The sequence below is a fragment of the Sturnus vulgaris genome, chromosome Z (genome assembly GCF_052056855.1).
Source record: "Sturnus vulgaris isolate bStuVul1 chromosome Z, bStuVul1.hap1, whole genome shotgun sequence".
Taxonomy (NCBI): Eukaryota; Metazoa; Chordata; class Aves; order Passeriformes; family Sturnidae; genus Sturnus; species Sturnus vulgaris.
In genome coordinates this window covers 58,414,827-58,433,708 of record NC_142283.1, presented here as the reverse complement: position 1 = coordinate 58,433,708, position 18,882 = coordinate 58,414,827, and the positions used below count along the sequence as shown (strand labels likewise).

At 39.9% G+C, this 18,882-nt stretch overlaps 2 protein-coding genes across 5 annotated transcripts in view; both read right to left on the bottom strand.

The window, feature by feature from the left end:
• Positions 1–5,766: 5,766 nt before the first annotated feature.
• F2R (coagulation factor II thrombin receptor) lies at positions 5,767–13,695 on the bottom strand. The gene is made up of 2 exons (XM_014888794.2): positions 13,443–13,695; positions 5,767–7,247 (listed from the first exon to the last, which is right to left on the bottom strand). The coding sequence occupies exons 1-2, from the start codon at positions 13,501–13,503 to the stop codon at positions 6,037–6,039; spliced, it is 1,272 nt and encodes a 423-aa protein (XP_014744280.1). The 5' UTR covers positions 13,504–13,695; the 3' UTR covers positions 5,767–6,036.
• A 3,872-nt stretch (positions 13,696–17,567) lies between these two features.
• Positions 17,568–18,882, bottom strand: part of IQGAP2 (IQ motif containing GTPase activating protein 2) — a 124,403-nt gene continuing 123,088 nt past the window's right edge. For all 4 annotated transcript variants that reach the window (XM_014888344.2, XM_014888504.2, XM_014888672.2 and 1 more), the window contains one exon: positions 17,568–18,498. In XM_014888344.2, the coding sequence (XP_014743830.2) occupies positions 18,385–18,498 (114 nt within the window). In that variant the 3' untranslated portion in view covers positions 17,568–18,384. The remainder of the gene's footprint in view (positions 18,499–18,882) is intronic.

The window sequence follows — 18,882 nt, the reverse complement described above, 5'->3', positions numbered from 1 at the left end:
GATGGCAATGGAAGCATGGTGAGCGATTCGCCGATGTGGAACCTGGATGAGATCAACTTCTTGGCACTGGGGGGTCCTGCAGGTATCTTTGAATTGGTAGGGACCATTGGCAATGGTACCTACAAGCAGCAATTTTTGTTCTAGTCAGAGAAGAAAAGGAAGTGAGGACATGTGAGGGAAACACCATGGAGACACCAAGGTCAGTGCAGAAGGAGGGGAGGAGCTGCTCCAGGCACTGGAGCTGAGATTCTCTGCAGCCATGGTGAGACCATGGTGAAGCAGCTGTGCCCTGCTGCCCATGGGGATCCACGGGGAATGCAGAGATCCACCCACAGCCCGTGGGGATCCACAGGGGATGCAGAGATCCACCCACAGCCCATCGGGATCCACGGGGGAATGCAGAGATCCATGCACAGCCCATGAGAGAAGTACTCACGTGGGAATGAGTGGATGCTGGAGAAAGCTGTAATCTAGTGGGAGACGTGGTGGAGAGACAGAGCCCTGCTTCCAGGCTGGAGCAGCCTGTCCTTGGAGGACTGCACCTTGTGGATGAGTGACCCATGCAATAACAGTTTTGGGAAGACTGTTTGCCTGTGGGAGGGTCCTTAGGGCACTTGAGTGACAAACTGATGAAACGCCCACACCCTGTCTCCCTGTGCTGTTGGTGGGAAAGAGGGAGGGGCTGGGGGCAGAAAAAGTGTTTTAAAGGCTTATTTTACTTCTCATTATCCTCCTCTGACTCTGTTAACAATAAATTTACCTTATACCTTTAAATTTGAACTTGTTTTGCTCTTAGAATTTTTATTTTCCCCAGTTCTTATCTCAACTCATAAGCCCTTGGTTAATTTTTCCCCGTGTCCTCTGCCCAACTGTAGCAAGAAAGAGTGAGTGAATGGCTTTTGTGGATGTCTGGCATTTGGCCAATGTCAAATCACGACAGTGACCTATAGGAACAGCATTCAAAAAATATTCTTGGAATTATTCAGAAAGAGGGAGAAATATTAACACTTGAACAGGCAGATAAAACAATGTAGAGGTTTGGCTAGCAGCATTTTCTCCCTCTTTGTCTTCATTCTTCCCTGTCTGGGACTGAGTTCTCTGTACACATGCTTTAGGCAACCTGTAAAGGTTTATCCACATTCAAGTTATACAATTACTCTAGTTATGCTAGCTGGCCTGATTATGGAACTTAAATTTCTTGCATTATATGCTTCTGATAAAACATGTCAGATGTGTATTACTTTACAAATCCACAGGTTTACTGCAGGCAGGAAGAAATCTTAAAATAAACAATCCTTACTGCCTATTCAATCTTCCATTGCTCATCAATATTGTTGCAAATAGAAGAATCACAGAACATTCTGATTTGGGAAGGATCTACAAAGATCATCAAGTCCAACCCTTAAGTCAGTGGTCAAAAAAGGAATCCAACCCATGACTGTTGCATTATTAATACGATGCTCTAACCAAGAAAAGAGAAAAATGAGAGGAAAATCACAGGAGTCACCATGTCAGAAAAGAAATATTTGAATCTCTGAGTTAAGTTGTTGAGTAATGACTAACTAGGTGACAGTAAACTCTGTGTGCTTTGAAAGTAGATCTCCCAGACATCTTGCTGTGTAAATAATGATGGGAACTGTGTGGGTTATTGTCTTGGACAAGAAACACTCAGTGTGTAGGGAGGTTTCAGTAAACAGGACATAGTAGGAGGTGGCAGCGACAAAACGCACGCTTCCAGAGCTGGATGTCTGTTTTCAATTAAGTGCTGTTCTGTGAGAAAGAAAGTGTTCAGCAGCATCATTTCCCATCAGTGTTACCACTGGCTTGTGTACCACTATATCTATTTCTAGCAGGTACACAGGGTCTAAGGTCTCTCCATCCTCTGGAGTATAAACTAAGTAGATGGATCTGGATGCCTGGCTGAAACAGAGATTTGAAATGTTTAGTCTTAGGAATATAGCCTGCTTCCTATACTGCTGAAGGTGAATGCTCTTTTCAGTTTGTAAGCAAAAAAATTTCATTATTGAAGCACATATTTGAATGGGGAAGAAAAGAGCATTATTAGGAGTCAAAAGTCATAAAATTTTTAGAGGTGATCTGGCTCTGCAAGTCTATTCAATTATTTTCCACTGTTATGTTCCCTTCTGAGGAAAGCATCTGTAAAAGAAGCCTGCCATCTGTAGAGGAGTCAAAGGGAGAGATGTGGCAAGCCAGCAACAGGGCACTGCAAACCCCATGGAGGCATGAACTGGGAGCCTAGGTACTGTGGCACCATCTTCACTACTGCCCTGGGCACAAGTTGAGTGCAATCCATGAGGATGAGAAAACAAACATACATAAGACCTTCCCAAGAATTGCCAGATCTAGTACATAATAGCACGGTGCAAAAAAATAGTGAAGGAACCAAGTTCCTTCCTAACACAAAACCAAAGTGATCCAAAGGTAAGGACAATGACTTTCTCTAAGGGATGAAAAATTTGACTCAATGTCATTAACTTTTATTTTAGTGAGGGAACCAGCAGGGTAGATTTTTATTGTAGGTTGACATTATCAACTCTGACCTTGATGGAGTTATGTTGTGTGCAATGCACTTAGTGACATGTTTTAAATGTCAGACCCTGCTTTTGAGGACAGAAGCTTGTTTAGAGGCTACAGGCACCACTGCTGTAAGGCTGGTAGCACAAAGATAAGAAAAACTATTTCCCAAAACTTTGCTGAACCTGTTTACAGGTTCTGTTTACAATAAAGCCATTTACTTTTTTAACAAAATTCCTGTATTTTTTCACCTTTCCCGGTACACATAGTGGTTGAGAGGGCTAATCAGTATTTTACAGTCCAGCATGATACTCATATCTGGTTTCTAGTGGTCTCCTCCCCAACAAGTCAAATTACCACAGCTATATCTTGTTATTTTAATGCTCTCTAGTGTTGACTTGGATTATAGCATATTATTTGTTCATCCTCTCCAGCTGTATTAGCAATGACTAAACTATTTCTACAGCATTTGAAAATAATGAGAAAGCATTTATTTGGGTCATTAATTTAAAACATGTTACTTTCATTTTTTAAAAAAATTTGCTCAGCATCTTGTAAGATTAAACTGGTCAGATCAAAAAAGATGAAAATGATCAAAAAAAAAGGCCTTATTCAGGAATTTATTTAAATATTGCACCCAGCATGTTAGACCCTTCTCATTCTTCTCCCAGCTCTTGTAGAGCTCAAGTGCAAAGCTGCAACTGATGATCTACTAGCTGGCTTGTACTTCCTTTCTATTTCTGGCTCCTGTCTAAAGTGGGGAGAGATCCAATGACCTGATGCTGTTTGCCGGGTGCAAAACATTGTTAGCAAACTTTGCGGCCATGCTCACATTTCTGGCTAGGGTTCGCCTAAATAGGGAAATAGAGCTTACAGCCAGCAGACTGTATTTTTTCTGCAGTCAGGCTGCGGGTGGCAGGCTGTAAGGCAGGTGCATGCTCAGCATTACCTGATGCAACTCTTCTAGTGAGAACATACCAATCCCTGTAAAATCCTTGCCATGCAAATTCTCCCATGTGAAATTAGTTGCACCAGTGACAGCTGGTATATGAGGTATTCTACCAACCAAAACCATGTTGATTACAAATCTTGCCTCCACCAATATTGCTGTAACATGCAGCTGGCACAACTGGAAGATTAGCAAGCTTCCTTGCACGTTTAGCACCTGACACATCCTTGTCTCCAAATGTTATACTGCACAAGCTTGTTAGCTTGCTTCATATAGAAAATTATGCACCTTATCTCCAACATTACAGAAAAAAAATGAAGGAAAGACTGAAGAACAGAAGGTAAGGGTAAAATAGTGTATACATAAATGGTTTCACTTCTCTTGGTCAGATGTTTACTCCTTCCTCTTCCCCCTGAAACAAGCTGTTAATTTTCTTTCCCAGCTAGCAGTGCAAAGTGCACTAAGCATGAAGGTATGGTGTATGGTTTGTTTTCCTGTTAACTTAAGCATGTCAGTCTAAACTGCAGTACTTTCCTGGTTCAGTTTATTCAAAAAGCTACTGCATTCTGCTTTGCTACATGGCCATGCTCAGCAGTTCATAGAATCATCAAGTCATAGAATGGCTTGGACTGGAAAGGACCTTACAGATCATCCAGTTCCAACCCCCTGCTGTGGGCAGATATTCCTTCCACTAGACCACTAGACCAGGTTGCTCAGAGCCCCATCCAACCTTGGCTTGAACACTTCCAAGGAAGAAACATCCAGAACTTCACTGGGCAAATAATTTCAATTCCTCACTAACCTCTCAGTAAATTTCTTTCTAAATCTAATTTAAATCTACTGTCCTTACTCCATATCCTATCCTGGAAGGTCCTGATAAAAGTCTCCCTGTCTTTCTTATCAACTTCCTTCAGGTACTGAAAGGCTGCAGTAATGTCACCCGGAGCCCTCTCCAGGCTGAACAGCCCCAGCTCTCTTAGCCTGTCCTCACAGAGAGGTGCTCCATTCCTCTGACTGTCTTCATAGCCTTCCTCTGAACCTGGGCTGAAAAGCATTCTCCAGTCTGTAACGCCAGGAAGCACAGAGGTAATTCTTTTCAGCCAGCAAAGAGTGCGTGTCCATAGTTTCAAGATGGGTTTTGCTGAAAAACAAGACTGTCCCTAATGTGATATTAAACAAAGTGAGAATGTAACTAGAGTATGCCCATTTGTGGGGTCTTAGGCTTTCAAACTACATATACATAAATTTTTATCACTCATGTACTTAAAAATGGCAAAATCTTGAGAACAAAAATCTAGAGAAACCCCGGTAATGCAATAATTAATCATGCTTAAATCCATTAAGGAACAGATGCAAACCAACAAGGGATCATGGCTAGAAAGGCTCTCACTGTCACACTGTATGCAGAAAGATTAGGTCTCGTACCACTTGTGCTGAAGACAGCTTTTTTCCACTGCTGTACTTCTTGGCAGATTTCTGTGGCAAATCCTATAAACAAATTCCTACTTAATTTGATTTCCATTTTCATATACAGTCCTATTACCTACATACTTTCTTCTAAAACTGAATTTCTGTTATTTTTGTTTTACTGTTCTTTGTAGCAAAAGGCTGCTCCATAGACTGAAGTTAGCTATTGATGAGCTAAATACCACAGCCATTTCAGTAGATGTGGACACAGTGTAAAATATGAAAAATGTCCATCCTATATTATCAAGTCCTAAATCTATGCATGATGACTAACCATATGCAAGAAAGCACATTTGGAAGCTGCTAACAAGATGATGAATAGAGCTTTTCCAACGTATTTTTGAAGAGCCATTGATTTACTATGAAACAAAAGCTCACAATTTTGTGAAACTAATTGTCAAAAATACCATATTCCTAACCAAAATGCTCAGCATACACTAATGGTAGGAGCACCAAAAACAAGCTGCTGGAAATTATCTCCCATGTCATACATAGCGCCAAACAATTGCTGGGTTTTGGTTCCTCACATTCTGAAAAGCATACAGACTGTTTTGAAGTGGAATATGTAAAAACATAAAATTAACAATTTCAGTATCCCAAGATTCAAAATAATGCTAAGAAAACAAGTTAATAGATAATTCTAGAAATAATGACATATAGGAGAGGGGAAAAAAATCCTGGAAAGGTATTTTCACTTTTTTTCATGAACAACTGCATGGATGGAGTGATTCCATATATAAGAATTTATTCAACCTGATAGATCAGTTCAAAATACTAAAATGGGATTTCTACAATAAATGGAACAACACAAAGGATTTGTCTGAAATAGGTTTATTTGAAAAACACTCAACACTTATTAATAAGAAATTATTTCCCCCTACATTAACTTATTTACATATACTATACATATTTATATATATCTATGCACATTGACACACAGAGTTTTAATTTGAATTGTGTATTACTATATTGGATCTATAAAGCTACGTATCATACAACAACTTGGTTTAAAGTTTTGCATTACTTGGGTATAAGAGGCTTCTTTTTGTCTGCACCTGTGTAGAAATTAAACAATTATAAGACACTCAATGCATTGCTAGTAATTTCCTGTAGACACTGTTATTCACATTAGTAGTCAATGTAGCCCTTCTACTACTAGTGGTAGACATCAACTGGCCACTGCTGTTACTACTGTTAGGATCGAAAGTCTTTTTACAACTGAAGAGACTGAAAAATTGTCTCTGATACTGAGAAGAAGCATAGTAGTAAATAAAGGGGTCAATGCAGCAGCTAATGCTGCTGATAGAAACACAGAGTAGATAAACAAAGTAGAGGTACTCTAAGCTGTTGTCATACGAAAAATGGATATAATGAATTAAAAGGAGAACATTTGTTGGCCCAAAGCAAATAACGAAAACAGAAAAAACAGCCACACACAAGAGCAAGGCACGTGTCTTCTTGTTTTGCTTTGCAACAATGGTGGAAGAACTAAGGCAGCGAATAATACATACATAACAGACAGTAGAAATTATAAATGGCACTATGAAAAACACAGAAGAGAAGACAGAGAAGAAGTGGACGTAATAGCCATGAAGTTCAGATTCTCCTAGCACATCGTGGCAAGTAGTTATGTTTAACCTGGGTATTTGCATTGTCTGCTCTCGCAGGAGAAAAGGTATAACCCCAGTTATTGCTACCAGCCATATGATGAAGCAGACCAGCGAGGCACGAGGTAGTGTACGCCACCCCAGGGACTGCATGGGGTACACCACTGCTAGGAAGCGATCGAAGCTTATGCTCGTCATCAGCATTATTGAGCAGTACATGTTGCAGAAGAAGGCAGCAGTGATGAAACGGCACATCTGAGGCCCAAAAACCCAGTCATTTCCAGAAAAGTGGTACACGATCTTAAATGGAAGCACACTTACAAAGAGAACATCTGCAAGGGCCAAATTCAGCATGTATATTACAGCTGGCTTTTCAATTTTCATCTTTTTCAGAAACACGAGTATTGCTGTAATGTTCAGAGGGAGACTTAGCACAAGCACTAAGGTGTAAACTGAAGGAACAAAACGAGTCAGCCACAGACTAGTGAGGTATCTTGCTGTTTGAACTGACATCATCATTCGTTGTTCATGTGGAAATGATCCAGTCTGATTGGTGGCACCTGATCCAACTTCCACGTCATTTTCAGTATCGCCATCAATAGGTATAAGATCAGCCTCTGGACTGGAAGAAAGACGTATGGAAAAACTTCTGGGGCCTGGTATTATGCGGCTGCTGTTATTTGGAAAGCCTGGAAAGTAAGAAAGCATTTAGATTAATAGGCCAATATTTAGATGGTATGGGGAAGTGAAAAACATCTTTCGAGAAGGAAAGTTAAGATTAAGGGAAACAAAGCATTAGGTGAACAAAATAATAAGGTTAACTTCTGATTCAAAGTATATGTTGTCCAGAGGTCAGCCATTTTATTTTAGCTCCTCCTGCTACACGTTTGGGTAAGATGTCCTCCTTTGTCATCTATCTGTTAGCTTGAAAGCCTTTATTAATAGTGATTCTAGCTATGGTTAAGGATCCAATCTAATCTATGGTCTCTTTGGGCAACTTAAACACAACAGGGAATTTGCCAGCCTTCACAAATTTTGTAAGAAATGAGATGCTGGCAAAAATACTAGTAGTCATCCACAAAATTCCTACTAGAAGTACTCATCACCAAAATCACAAAAAGTGAGAGTGCAATTAAAACATTGTGGTTTTGAAGTATTTCTGTATGCTCTGGAGACATCTTACTCAACCTGGAGGCTCCCATCAAGAGAAATGGCAGAGGCATTTTCAAGGTAGATGTGGATCGACCTTTTGCTTACAACAGAGAGGTAAGCACGGATTGCACTGAAATACTTCCTGAGTTTTACTTATCCTAACCCACACTGTGCAGGACAGCATGTGTCTGGCGTACCCGTGGGGCACTTCTGAAGCCTACAGTTCCCTCTACAGCAAGGTCTTCTACAGTATGGTTTGGTAGCTGAGTCAGGACAGGGTGCCTCTGCTTTTTGCATATAAGCCAGGAAATCAATGCAACAAAGCATTAAATGTGTGTCAGGGGCTTACTTATGTAAAAAAAAAAGCAAAAACAATCAATCAAAAGATATATTCAGGCATTATTTCAGCAAAGTTGTTTATATGGAGAAATATTTTGTAAGACTGTCATTTTCAGTTTTGGCGTACTCTGCTTTGGCATAGAATAATTCAAGTGTATTGTGGGTAGACAGAAGTGAGAAAGTTACAAGTACTCAAATAGCCAATCACCTGTTTGGCTGTGCAACTGACCCTTTGTTGGATCCTAGACAATTAAAATAAAAATGAGGGTGTCTTAGCTCAGATCTGTGAGCTGAAAGTACGTGGTAATGGTTCACCTGTGTAAGATGCTGCTTGTTAGAAGCAATTTTTTGTTCTATAGTAATTGAAACCAATTTTTTTAACCAAATCATCTGAAGGAGGCAGATGGCAAAGAGAAGAGTGGCTGCAGCTTTAAGCAAGCAGCCAGTTACTTCCCTTTGTGCACAAGCAGTGAGAGAAGGGCCCTACCCGGCATGGATTTTTGTGAAATTCAGACTTGAATGTGGGGGGAGATCAGAGAACTGGTAAGGCAACTTGGTGATTATATTTAGAGTGGCTGTGCTTTATGTACCACACTGTGTCACAGCAGCATTATAGGGGCAGAGAAACAAAAGGGAAGTGTTTGAGAGAACAGTTTTCATATGCAAAGTGACTAGACTGCAACCTCTGCTGGTTAGGAAAAAAGCTCGTTACAGGGACTGTAGCAGAAATGATGTAGTTTGAAGCAGAAATGACAAAAGTGCATGAGATTTGGTGACTGCACAGAAAGGCACAAAATGCATTTATACAAGGGTCTTTTCTGTCTTTTTAAAGAGAACACAAACAGGCAGAACTATACAGCCTTAATCTATAATACTTCTTTATAAGTTTAGTCCAAGCAGTTGGATGGCTCAGAGTCAGCTCTTAGCTTGGCAGTTAAGTTGCAGCACAAGTCCTTTTGTATGACACCTCGAACTTCAGCCTGTGGCTGACATTGCTAAGAGTTTGGAGATTTTCGGTATTTAATGACCATTGCAATAGAAATATATCACAAATAACACCACTGGTCATCATCTCTTTTGGTAGGATTGTAACTGTACTTGAATTAATGTGTTCCCCCCGATTTCGTATGCCCAAAAGCTTGTCTCCATGGTGAAGATATCACTAAAAGTGAGGAAAAATCTGCCAACCATACCTATTGTATCTCTAGTACACGCAGGTTTCATGAATTTAAGACACTGAATTCTCTGAGTATTTCTTTCCAAACTAGAAAATTATTGAAAGAGAAGACAATGATAATTTTAGTCCCCCAAAGTTTGACATGTCCTTCTTGCTTTCTCCACCACTGTAGAACAGTGTGGAGAACCAAAGAGGTGACATGGTTCCATGTGAGGAATGCGTGTTTTTGGGAACACAAGATATAAACAGACTTGAAGAGAGGGAGGGACAAAACCTGGAGTTAGGAGCTGTGTTGCCAAGATTACCACTGCATGACATGGTAACTGAGGCACTAGCACCTCTCTCATCCCAGTATCCCTGAACTCTGAAGAACCTGAGCTGTGCTGCAGTTTCACACTTTTGAGAACTAGCAAGCAACCCAATCAGAGTCACTGGCCTTTAGTGACTGAGGTTAAGTCTCTTAGTGTGGATGTCCTGGGTGATAACCTGATCCACTTTTCATTAATAACTCCTAACTGAGAACAGTATAAAAATATGCTACAAGAAAAATATACTATGATTGAGACGGGTACCTTTTACTGACTACCAGCTGTTGTCTTAGCTATTGCTTACAGTTAATTGAACATTACTAATAATTTTAATTATATCCTGAATTCTTGGAGAAATCTTATTTACAAGTTTATTAGATGAAAGGATTTAGAGTCACTTTTACCCCATTGCAAACATTTTCTAAAAACAGAATCCTATTATAATAAATCAGAACAAAAAATTATAAATAATTTAAGTTTAGTTAAAATTCTCTGGAATACTACTCTAATTTTGTAGAAATATGTGTTCTTTGTATATGCAGAGGCTTTCTAAGTTGAGAGTTGAACTCAACCCCTCCATTCTGTGAATACCACCTCCTCGCTGACTCCTGTTCTCAATCCTGTTCCCATCTTGAACTTAGATGACATGAGGTACTACTTGCAAGCCAGATTTGTGGAAAAATGTAATGGGCACCACACTTGCTATTTCTGCGCCACTTGATAATATAAAGAATGGTGACTTAAACTTACTTGATGAAACTAAATTTAATTTGAAAGCTTGAGAGCCATATATCAGCTCTTATCCTTTGCCAAACCGCTTGTATGGCACAGTGTCTGCATAAGTCTAGAAAAAAACAATACACACTCCATACTTTCTGAAAAAGAAAGCAAGACAGATACTGCCTTTTGCATTCCTTTGGTGCCAGTGTTTATATGAAAAAGCTGAAGATAGAGATTTATTTACAGAAGGGAACAGGATGAAGTCATGTCATATTTTTCAAAGGATCTTAATGAACCTTTATAGCAAACAAAAAGAGGCATTACATTTAGACTGGGTTAGTACAAGACTGCCAATATACAGTAGCTCTACAGAAAAAGTTTTGAAACTACTGATAGCTACAACTACACCAGAATCTGTGAAACAATTCTTTCCAGCTGTTTTCAAGCTACAGATATAATTTTTCTTAAACATATTTCCCTACAGCTTAATTATTTTTAATAATTCAAATAATCTGTTAGGAAAACAGAAGTAAAGCTTGTATAATGATCATATATGTTCAAAGGGTCATCCAGTCATTTTGGAAGAAGACAAGCTTGATTGATTTCTCTTTTTATAACAAATAGTTACTCTGTCGTATCAGCAATGAGACTATCTGCTCTATCAAAACCCTTTAAAATTTAAACAGCTATGAAAGAACAAGATTAGTAAACTAAGTATCAACACAACTAAGAAAACTATGAACAAAGAAACAGCAGGATAAAGCATTGAAGTTTTATCCTTGTGGTTTGTGTAGTCAGGACACTGAATGATAAGCAGAGTCTTTTCTTTGCCTCCAAAAAGTACTTCAAAAGGCAAAAATTATGTAGAATCAGTTGCCCGTAGACACTCAAGTTGCCCGAAATCTTCTTTTAGTCCCTGTGTTTTTTTCATCAGTTCTTTAACAAGGACATAGAAGAACTATGTAGAAAGCTCAGCAAGTTTGTGATTGTTTAATTTTATCAATCCATAACGTGCTATTTTCTATCAATATTTTCAACAATATTACATTTTGTTCATCTCACAATCAGTATACATGTATGATGCTTACCCTGACATTTTTTTAATACAGAGATATAATTTCTTTTCATGTCTACTTTCATATCCAAGAGACTACTCTGCATACCACTCTGGGTAAAAATTAGAGAGCGAAAATACAACAGCTTTGATCAATCTTAAAAAGCACTCTTGAGTTTCAGAAGAAACTTGAAAAATATTTCTGTAGCCCATAGGTATGGACTGGATGTTACAAACCAGCAGGCTTCACGTCCCAAGGGATATCTTTGTCAAGTGAGAGACTGGAGAATGGGTTTCTACACAAGCCAATTAAACACATTCCCCATGTAGACAAAAATTAATGAAGAAATTAATACTGATTTCTGGGCATTAGATGACAGCTGCATACTAGCTTATAACAAATAGTTTTCTTTTATCTCTCCTTTGCATAACCTGAAGTGATAAGCATCTAGAATCTAAATTACTCAGTGGCCCATAAATTAGGCATGTGAAGTCAGACTATGAAGTGCATGCCAGACACAATAATGAGCAAAATAAGACACGATCTTGTAGGAGTGATGACAGTTATTTGCTTTTATAAAAATAAAACTGAATTGTTTATGAGTTCACATCTCCATTTACAGATAATTCATTATTAGATTACACAACTGATGTGAACACATTTTCTTGAACTATTTTCTTGCAACTGGCTGTCTGCTCCTTTTTGCTCTCCTTTCTCATCTCTTTAACTACATATGCTAGCTTCAAACAATAATTGGTCAGATAATCTGTAGGCACTTAGCAACAACCTACTGCCAAACCAGTGCTTTTTCACCAGCCCAAAGGAACAGCACAGGTCGGTAACTGTGCATAGTGAAGGGTGGGAGAAAAGCAGGAGAGAAGCTGCAGGCCAAGGCCAGAACAGACCTCAGGATACAACAGTGCATGGGGAACAGGAACCAAGTACATTGTGGTAAAAATAAGGAAGGTTATCTAGGACAGTGGGGAAATTATATTATTACAGGGGGAGTGTGCACAAGTAGAGCAGAAGACATATTCAGAAAACCAGGATTTGTTCTGTTGTGCATGAAGTAACTGGAAGAATAGCACCCAACAGTGAAATCTTTTTCCTAGCATTAAGATGTATAGTTTGTCTATTACACCACCACCCCCTTTTCTTAAAAAGATCTTTTCCTTAGACTTCTCATATGAACATGATCTCGACAGCTTCATTCCACCTGTCCTTATGCCAAAAAGTTGTCCAGCAAAAATTATTGGCCCTCTCTGATGTTTCCCTTCCAGCATAGCTACAAACACTAGGTCTATCCCCTTTCAGTTTAGCTCAGTAGTCAAAGTATGCTATGCTGTGAAATTTCCTCTTAGCTGCTCATCTAATCAGCCCTTTCACGTATGGAGGACCTGAGACTTTACTTATCTCATGGGACTAAGTTATTTCTACAACAGCACTATCACCACTAGCTGATTGAAAGAAAACTTAAACTGAATCAAGCAAAATAGTAATAGAAAAAAAACCCTGTGCTAATCTCTAAATGCACAATCCTTTGTACAGCTGTACCTCTACCATAAGGTATGAGGTTACTTGCATGCATGTCTCCTCTCACCTTCCTGACCTCAGCATCTCCATCCTCTAACAAGCTCTGAGCTGGACGGATTCATGGGCTCACCGGTTAGGGTACCGATGTGGCTATTAGTGAATAACCATGAAAGTCAACTATCCACTTGGGGTGGATATTCTGAACTGTTTTGTGCTGGCTGATCTTCCGAAGTTTGCACCGCCTAGAAATTCAGCTGGCAGTCCCTTTTCTTACGTTGTTAATGAAAGGTTAAGAGAATCCAGCAATGTCTCGCCAATCTGGTCCGTTCCGCCACCACCTGCTACTGCCCGCCCGCCTCCTTAGCTACGGCGTCACCCCAAGCCATCCTCACCACCAAGAACTGCCTCTCCTCGCCGCTGCCATGAGCACAAAGAGCCCAGGAAAACTGGGGCCGAACTCGTACTGGAACTCCCGAGCGGGAGGCCCGCGCCGATGCTGAGCGCTAAGGACGCTGTCTGATCGCTGTTCCCGGGAATGTCTGATCATTGTTCCGGGAGCACGCCGGGACTCCGGCCGGCCCCCGCCTCCCCCGCACCCACCTGGCCGGGGCGCCGGGCAGCACAGCAGCGCCAGGGCGCACAGCAGCGCCCGGGGCCGCATGGCCGGGCGATCCGTCCGTCCGTCCGTCCGTCCGTCCGTCCGTCCGTGCGGGCAGCGCGGGGCTGGCGAACGCAGCCCACACACGGCTGGGGCTGGCCAAGAGCCGCACCGGGACTTCCTCCTGCCGCAGGGAGGGGGCTGCGCGCCGGGGAGGGGAGGGAGAGGAGAGCAGGGAAGGAAGGGGAGGAGAAGGCGCTGGCGCAGCCCCCGCCGCCCCCCGGCCTCGCCTCAGGGCCCGGCCCGCAGCCCCCGCCGCCCCCCGGCCTCAGGGCCCGGCTGGGACACGGGAAGCGGTGGCGGGCCCGGGCGGGTCCGGAGCTCCGGGACAAAAGGTTATGCTCAAGGAATTATTCTAAGCTAAATTTGCCAAATTCGCAGTCCGAATGCCTCACGGGAGCAGTTCCAAGGCCAGATGAAATGCCTCATTACTCACAGCTGAAAGATCACGCTAGTTCAGAAAAGCCCCTTACAGTTGGTGTACTTCGTATAAAGGAGATGACGTCCAAGCTTGAATTGCATGTATTCAGTAAACTCACTGCTCTACAAACACAGGGCAACCCGAAAGTGATTCATTGGCCAGATCTGCAGCCCTGTCCGCTGTTCCAAAATCCCCGAGAAAGTGGTGCCACTCCCCAGGCCAGTGGCTTGTGCCGTGGACAAACTGGAAAGCTTCTGCACTCCTTTAGAGAGGCTCATGAATTGAGAGATGCTTGAAACGAAACCTACGTGAAGGTTGTACAGGAAAATACTTTGGTAATTTTGCAGCTATTATTTAGATGCTTTGCTTTAAAAACATCTCACTGATGTTTAAGTGCTTCGTATTTATTAAGCCTGTAAGACAGAAGCTTTAAAGTGGGCACTCTGACTTGCTAGGGTGGGTGTGCTATCCATGCCTCAACTGTATATCCTTCTGTTTACAGCAGTACGATCAAAAATAAGAAGGGGAAGGCTGATTTAAACTTGCTTATATATATGAAGTGCCTTTATTACTGCAGAAGTACTGACCTTTGCTTTTAATGGAGAATAAAAACCATGGAAAACAAATTTCCATAATCATAAGTAGTGGTTCCCAGTAAGTTCTGTCTCTGTGGTGTTCCTCTCACAGTGCTACCACTAGTATGGTTGAAGCTGACTCCATTTGTATAGAACAAGAAATAAATAAAAGTTTTACAGCTAACCAGCCTTTCTGCAGCTCCATCATCCCACATGCTCTAGGGAACCTAGAAAAAATGCCTTATACTTAATGGAACTATTCATCTGTTTAGAAAATACCTTAATTAGAGGTAATTATTTAATGTGGGAAGAGAAAGTGAAGCTATTCTTGGTCATTTCTGTGGTCTCACAGTTCTATAAACATACACAAAAGTCGCTCTTATGATTTTCTAAACCCAAAATAGAACTGAACTAAAACAGATAATTGAAAAATTACTCAGGTTCTCAAAATAGCATATATTGCCAGTATTTTTCTTACATTTAAAGAAGTCTTAACCAGTGGGCCAGTGCTTGAGGAATAAATTAGATTACAGAGTTTGTGAAACGTATGAAGAGAAACTCATATTGAACCTCCAGGAAGTATTTTAGTCACAGACATTAGAAACAGTCATAGGGCTATGCCCTTTCATCTTCGCAACCTAGTTATGTAAGCTATGCTTACTAAATTTTATGTCTGCATACGAAATCCAAATTTAAATTTTGTATCCTGCAGTTTTGTGAATCTGCTTGCTCCTTTCCTCTCAAGAGCAACTTATTGTTAGAGGTGAAGAGTTCATGACTTCTGAAGCTTTAGTTTTTTAATTCTACCTCTTGCACCTTTTACAGGTTTTTTTTGTTAGAAGTATGGTACAGAACAAAACTTGTTAAACACATCAAATCTACCAAAAAAGACTGCATCTATCTAGTGAGACTGCTACATCATTAGTGTTTGTGGAAGGAGATCTTTCTTGCTGCCAATACACTGATTACCCTGGTGCACGTGAGAGGTGGGTAGTTACTGCTGAAAGATGAGCACAGAAACATACCTCAGGCAGGGAAATCAGTCATTGAGGTAGACGGTTGTTTATCTCTTTTTAAACTTTTTGGAATCACATGTGACTGTCAGTGTTCGGATTTTCTGGGAAGGAAGGTTGTTGTTTTACTCCTGTATTTTTTAAAAGAGAGATGGACAGCTAAAGGAGGTCTGCAGATCAGTGCAAAGGGAAAGAGCAAATCTAGTGCTTGTGTTGGTGTTTCTGTCTGCCTGGCCCCAGCAGAAGGATGTTGTTCTACAATTTTGTGGATAGTTTTGTATCTTCAAGAGGCCCTTGAAAAGGTTCCAAAATAAACTAAGTTCGGGGCCAGCAGTCTTAGTCAACTCTAAAGACATGTGATAGAAAAATGCAAGCTGCAGGGTTAACAGACTAAGACCAATGCCTATTATAATTTCTCTAGCACCAGTTAAGGAGGACAAAGTTGAGAGACAGGCAAGTTGTCAAAGGAAATATGCATTTTCTCCTGTACTAACAACTGATGCATAGGCCCTATTCAGTTGTACTGGCTTTTTTTCCTCAGGTTTTGAACCAGCAATGCAAGTCTCCATGCCACCATTTCATGCTTGAAGCTGGTTTCAGCAAGTCCTATATAATGTTGAAGTCCCCACATTGCATCTTACAGTAGCCTTTGAAAAGTCTTTCTTTTTTGTTGTACTTCGTATCTGTCAGCAGCACTGGGCAGCAGTGGGTGATAGCAGAATCACTTTGCTCATTTGTGTGGTACTTTGTACTACCATCAATCTCACTTGTAGGTAGAAAACATTCTGGTCAGTCCTGTTCAGCAGGGTTCATGTTATTATTCAGTGACAAGGCCCTAAATGGAACTAACTAATTAAGGAAAAAAGCTTATCAAGGAATTTAAAGCAATTAAATGGAAAGTACTCTTTGATATGCACTAGGAAGAACTGGAAGTCCAGGAAATGGCTGGAAAAGGGGCATGCTGTCACACAGACTGTACCATTCACACTTGTCATTACGTGGGGACCAAAGAAGCTTTTCTAAGCTTGCCTGCTCCAGGAAATAACCAAGGAATGTGCTGTTTGCATTAGAACCAGGCAGGAACTAGATGTGTCAAGTGTATCACACAAAATTGCATATCTAGGAGTGAGTTGCTCCAATAAAGGCTGTGACGTTCTGGCATGTCTCACCAGCACAGCTCTGGGCTTTTGACACATTACTTTAAGAGTCTGTTCCTAGGAACATCATCACACCTGTGGCAGATTTAGTGCTCAGCTAGAGTGTGTTAAGAATATAGCCATTAATCAAGTCTGTTGCAAATAAAAAGGGGAACAAAAGATGGTGAATTTAATTAATATTCAAATAAAATGCACTTCTCTTCTTTGGAAGGAAAAGAGAAGTGCTGTTTTTGCTTTTCTATCCAGCTATTTTAAGTGAACCATGGTATCAATACCGCAGCATTTATGTCATATTAAAATGGCTTATACATAACCAGCTAGAAGAAAAATGGAATCATGTAGTAGTTTTTTAATTCCTTAATTAGGGATATTAACTGTTTTAAAGCAGTCACGTGTTCAAACAATGTCATGCATAAATTGATATCTCTGGCAAATGTAATTATTTTTTCAGATTGTGTAACACCACAGATCAGTCAGCATATCAGCTGAGTTTGTAATCCATACATCTGCCAGTGACTTAACACTGTTCTAATCCCCTACCAGAGTTAATACTTATTTAATATTTGCTTTCATAATTCATTCCAGAATGTCTCACTGTCTATCTTTTGAAGTGTTTGTCACAAGAAAAGTGAGAGAAGAAAGTATTTTCTATTGATCACATTACCTATGGCACAAACTTTTGCTTTGTAGGTATAAGTGATAGTTCCTAAGCAAAATCATCATCACTTTCAATAGCATAAAGGCCATGAAGTCTTCACTGCTGAGCAGCTTTCCCCAAGTGTACTTAGGACAGTCATGCTTAATTACATGCAATTTTATAAACACTGAAGGAAGTTCTTTCAATTACCATCTTGGTTGCAGCTTTAATAATTCCTTGAAATGAAATATAGGGACAAGCCAGTTTAATTAGGTAATGTTTATTTTACATCAAACAATCTCCAAAGAATATTTAAAAAACCCAATCTAAATACTGATTTTATTGCATTTATTTTTCTTAAAAAAAAAAAAAAAGACAGACAGGCACAATTTAGGTATTCATATACTTCAAACTGAACAACTGTTCGCTATTCAGATTTCCCCAATACCACTCCAAAGGCTGTGAAAGTAGAAAACGTCATTTTGCACGAGGCAGTAGTGCATTTAGTAGGTATGAATCGCAAAATATATTTTTGTGAAGCAAGTCGTTATTGTCACTTTATAATTACCTATAAAATTTTTTGAATTGCACAATAAGTTTGCTTTGCAATTGACAACTGCCACAAAATAGGCCTAGTATGTAACTAAATATTTGCTCAAACTATCCCTTAGAAACAAATTAGGTGTTCTTTTGGTAAATACTTAAAGTCTAGTATCAACTATATTATATATCTGAGGTAATTTTAAAATGTTTCAATAAGAAGAGGTTTATATATTTAACTAAATTCAATTTCTGCCTACCTTTAAATCTACACAATAGCTCTGTGTCCTAAAGAATATTTTGATTTGAAAGTACCAACACCAATGAAATCTGGAACTGTTTAAATGCATTGATTTCTTGGTTTTCTGTTTTGTTATCAATGCTGAAAAGGCACTGTGTACATTCCTCTGAACATTTGGTGTTTTAGGGTGTGTCTTTAAAAGTTAACAGGCATCCAACGACAAACTTCAAATGTTTATAAGCAAAAAAATACTGAATAGACTTCCCACTGATTGATGAAGTCCATGATATCTGAAAGTACTCATTTTCCATAGAACTTCTTATTCAACAAGAATATGAGCAAATTCACATTCACTTTAGCTTTATCAAACATTTTCATTACAGCCACACCTTCATACTGCATCTGAAGCAAATCCTGAAATGAAAAAAAAAATCATTAGTGTCTGTCAAATCCATATCTTACAGTGACATCACCAACTCCAGGTTCTTCAAAACTTAAACAATTGTAAGCAATTATTGGGGTACATGTAGAAAACATTTTGTGTCCTCTGGATCCTAAGCTGCAGATGGTCAATAACAGAAAACCAGAAGAAATACTGTTTTCTGTGTATTTCCATTTCCTTTTAGTATTTCCTGCTTGTCACTGAACTAATGTGGTGGTTGATTCCATGTAGTTGTCCCAATATAAGCATTAATTCAATGCATCCTGAAGAAGTTATATAGTTACTCTACACATGAGCTGCTGCTCTGTACTGATTGACTGGTTCATGCATACATGTGAAAAAATACTGAAAAAGTT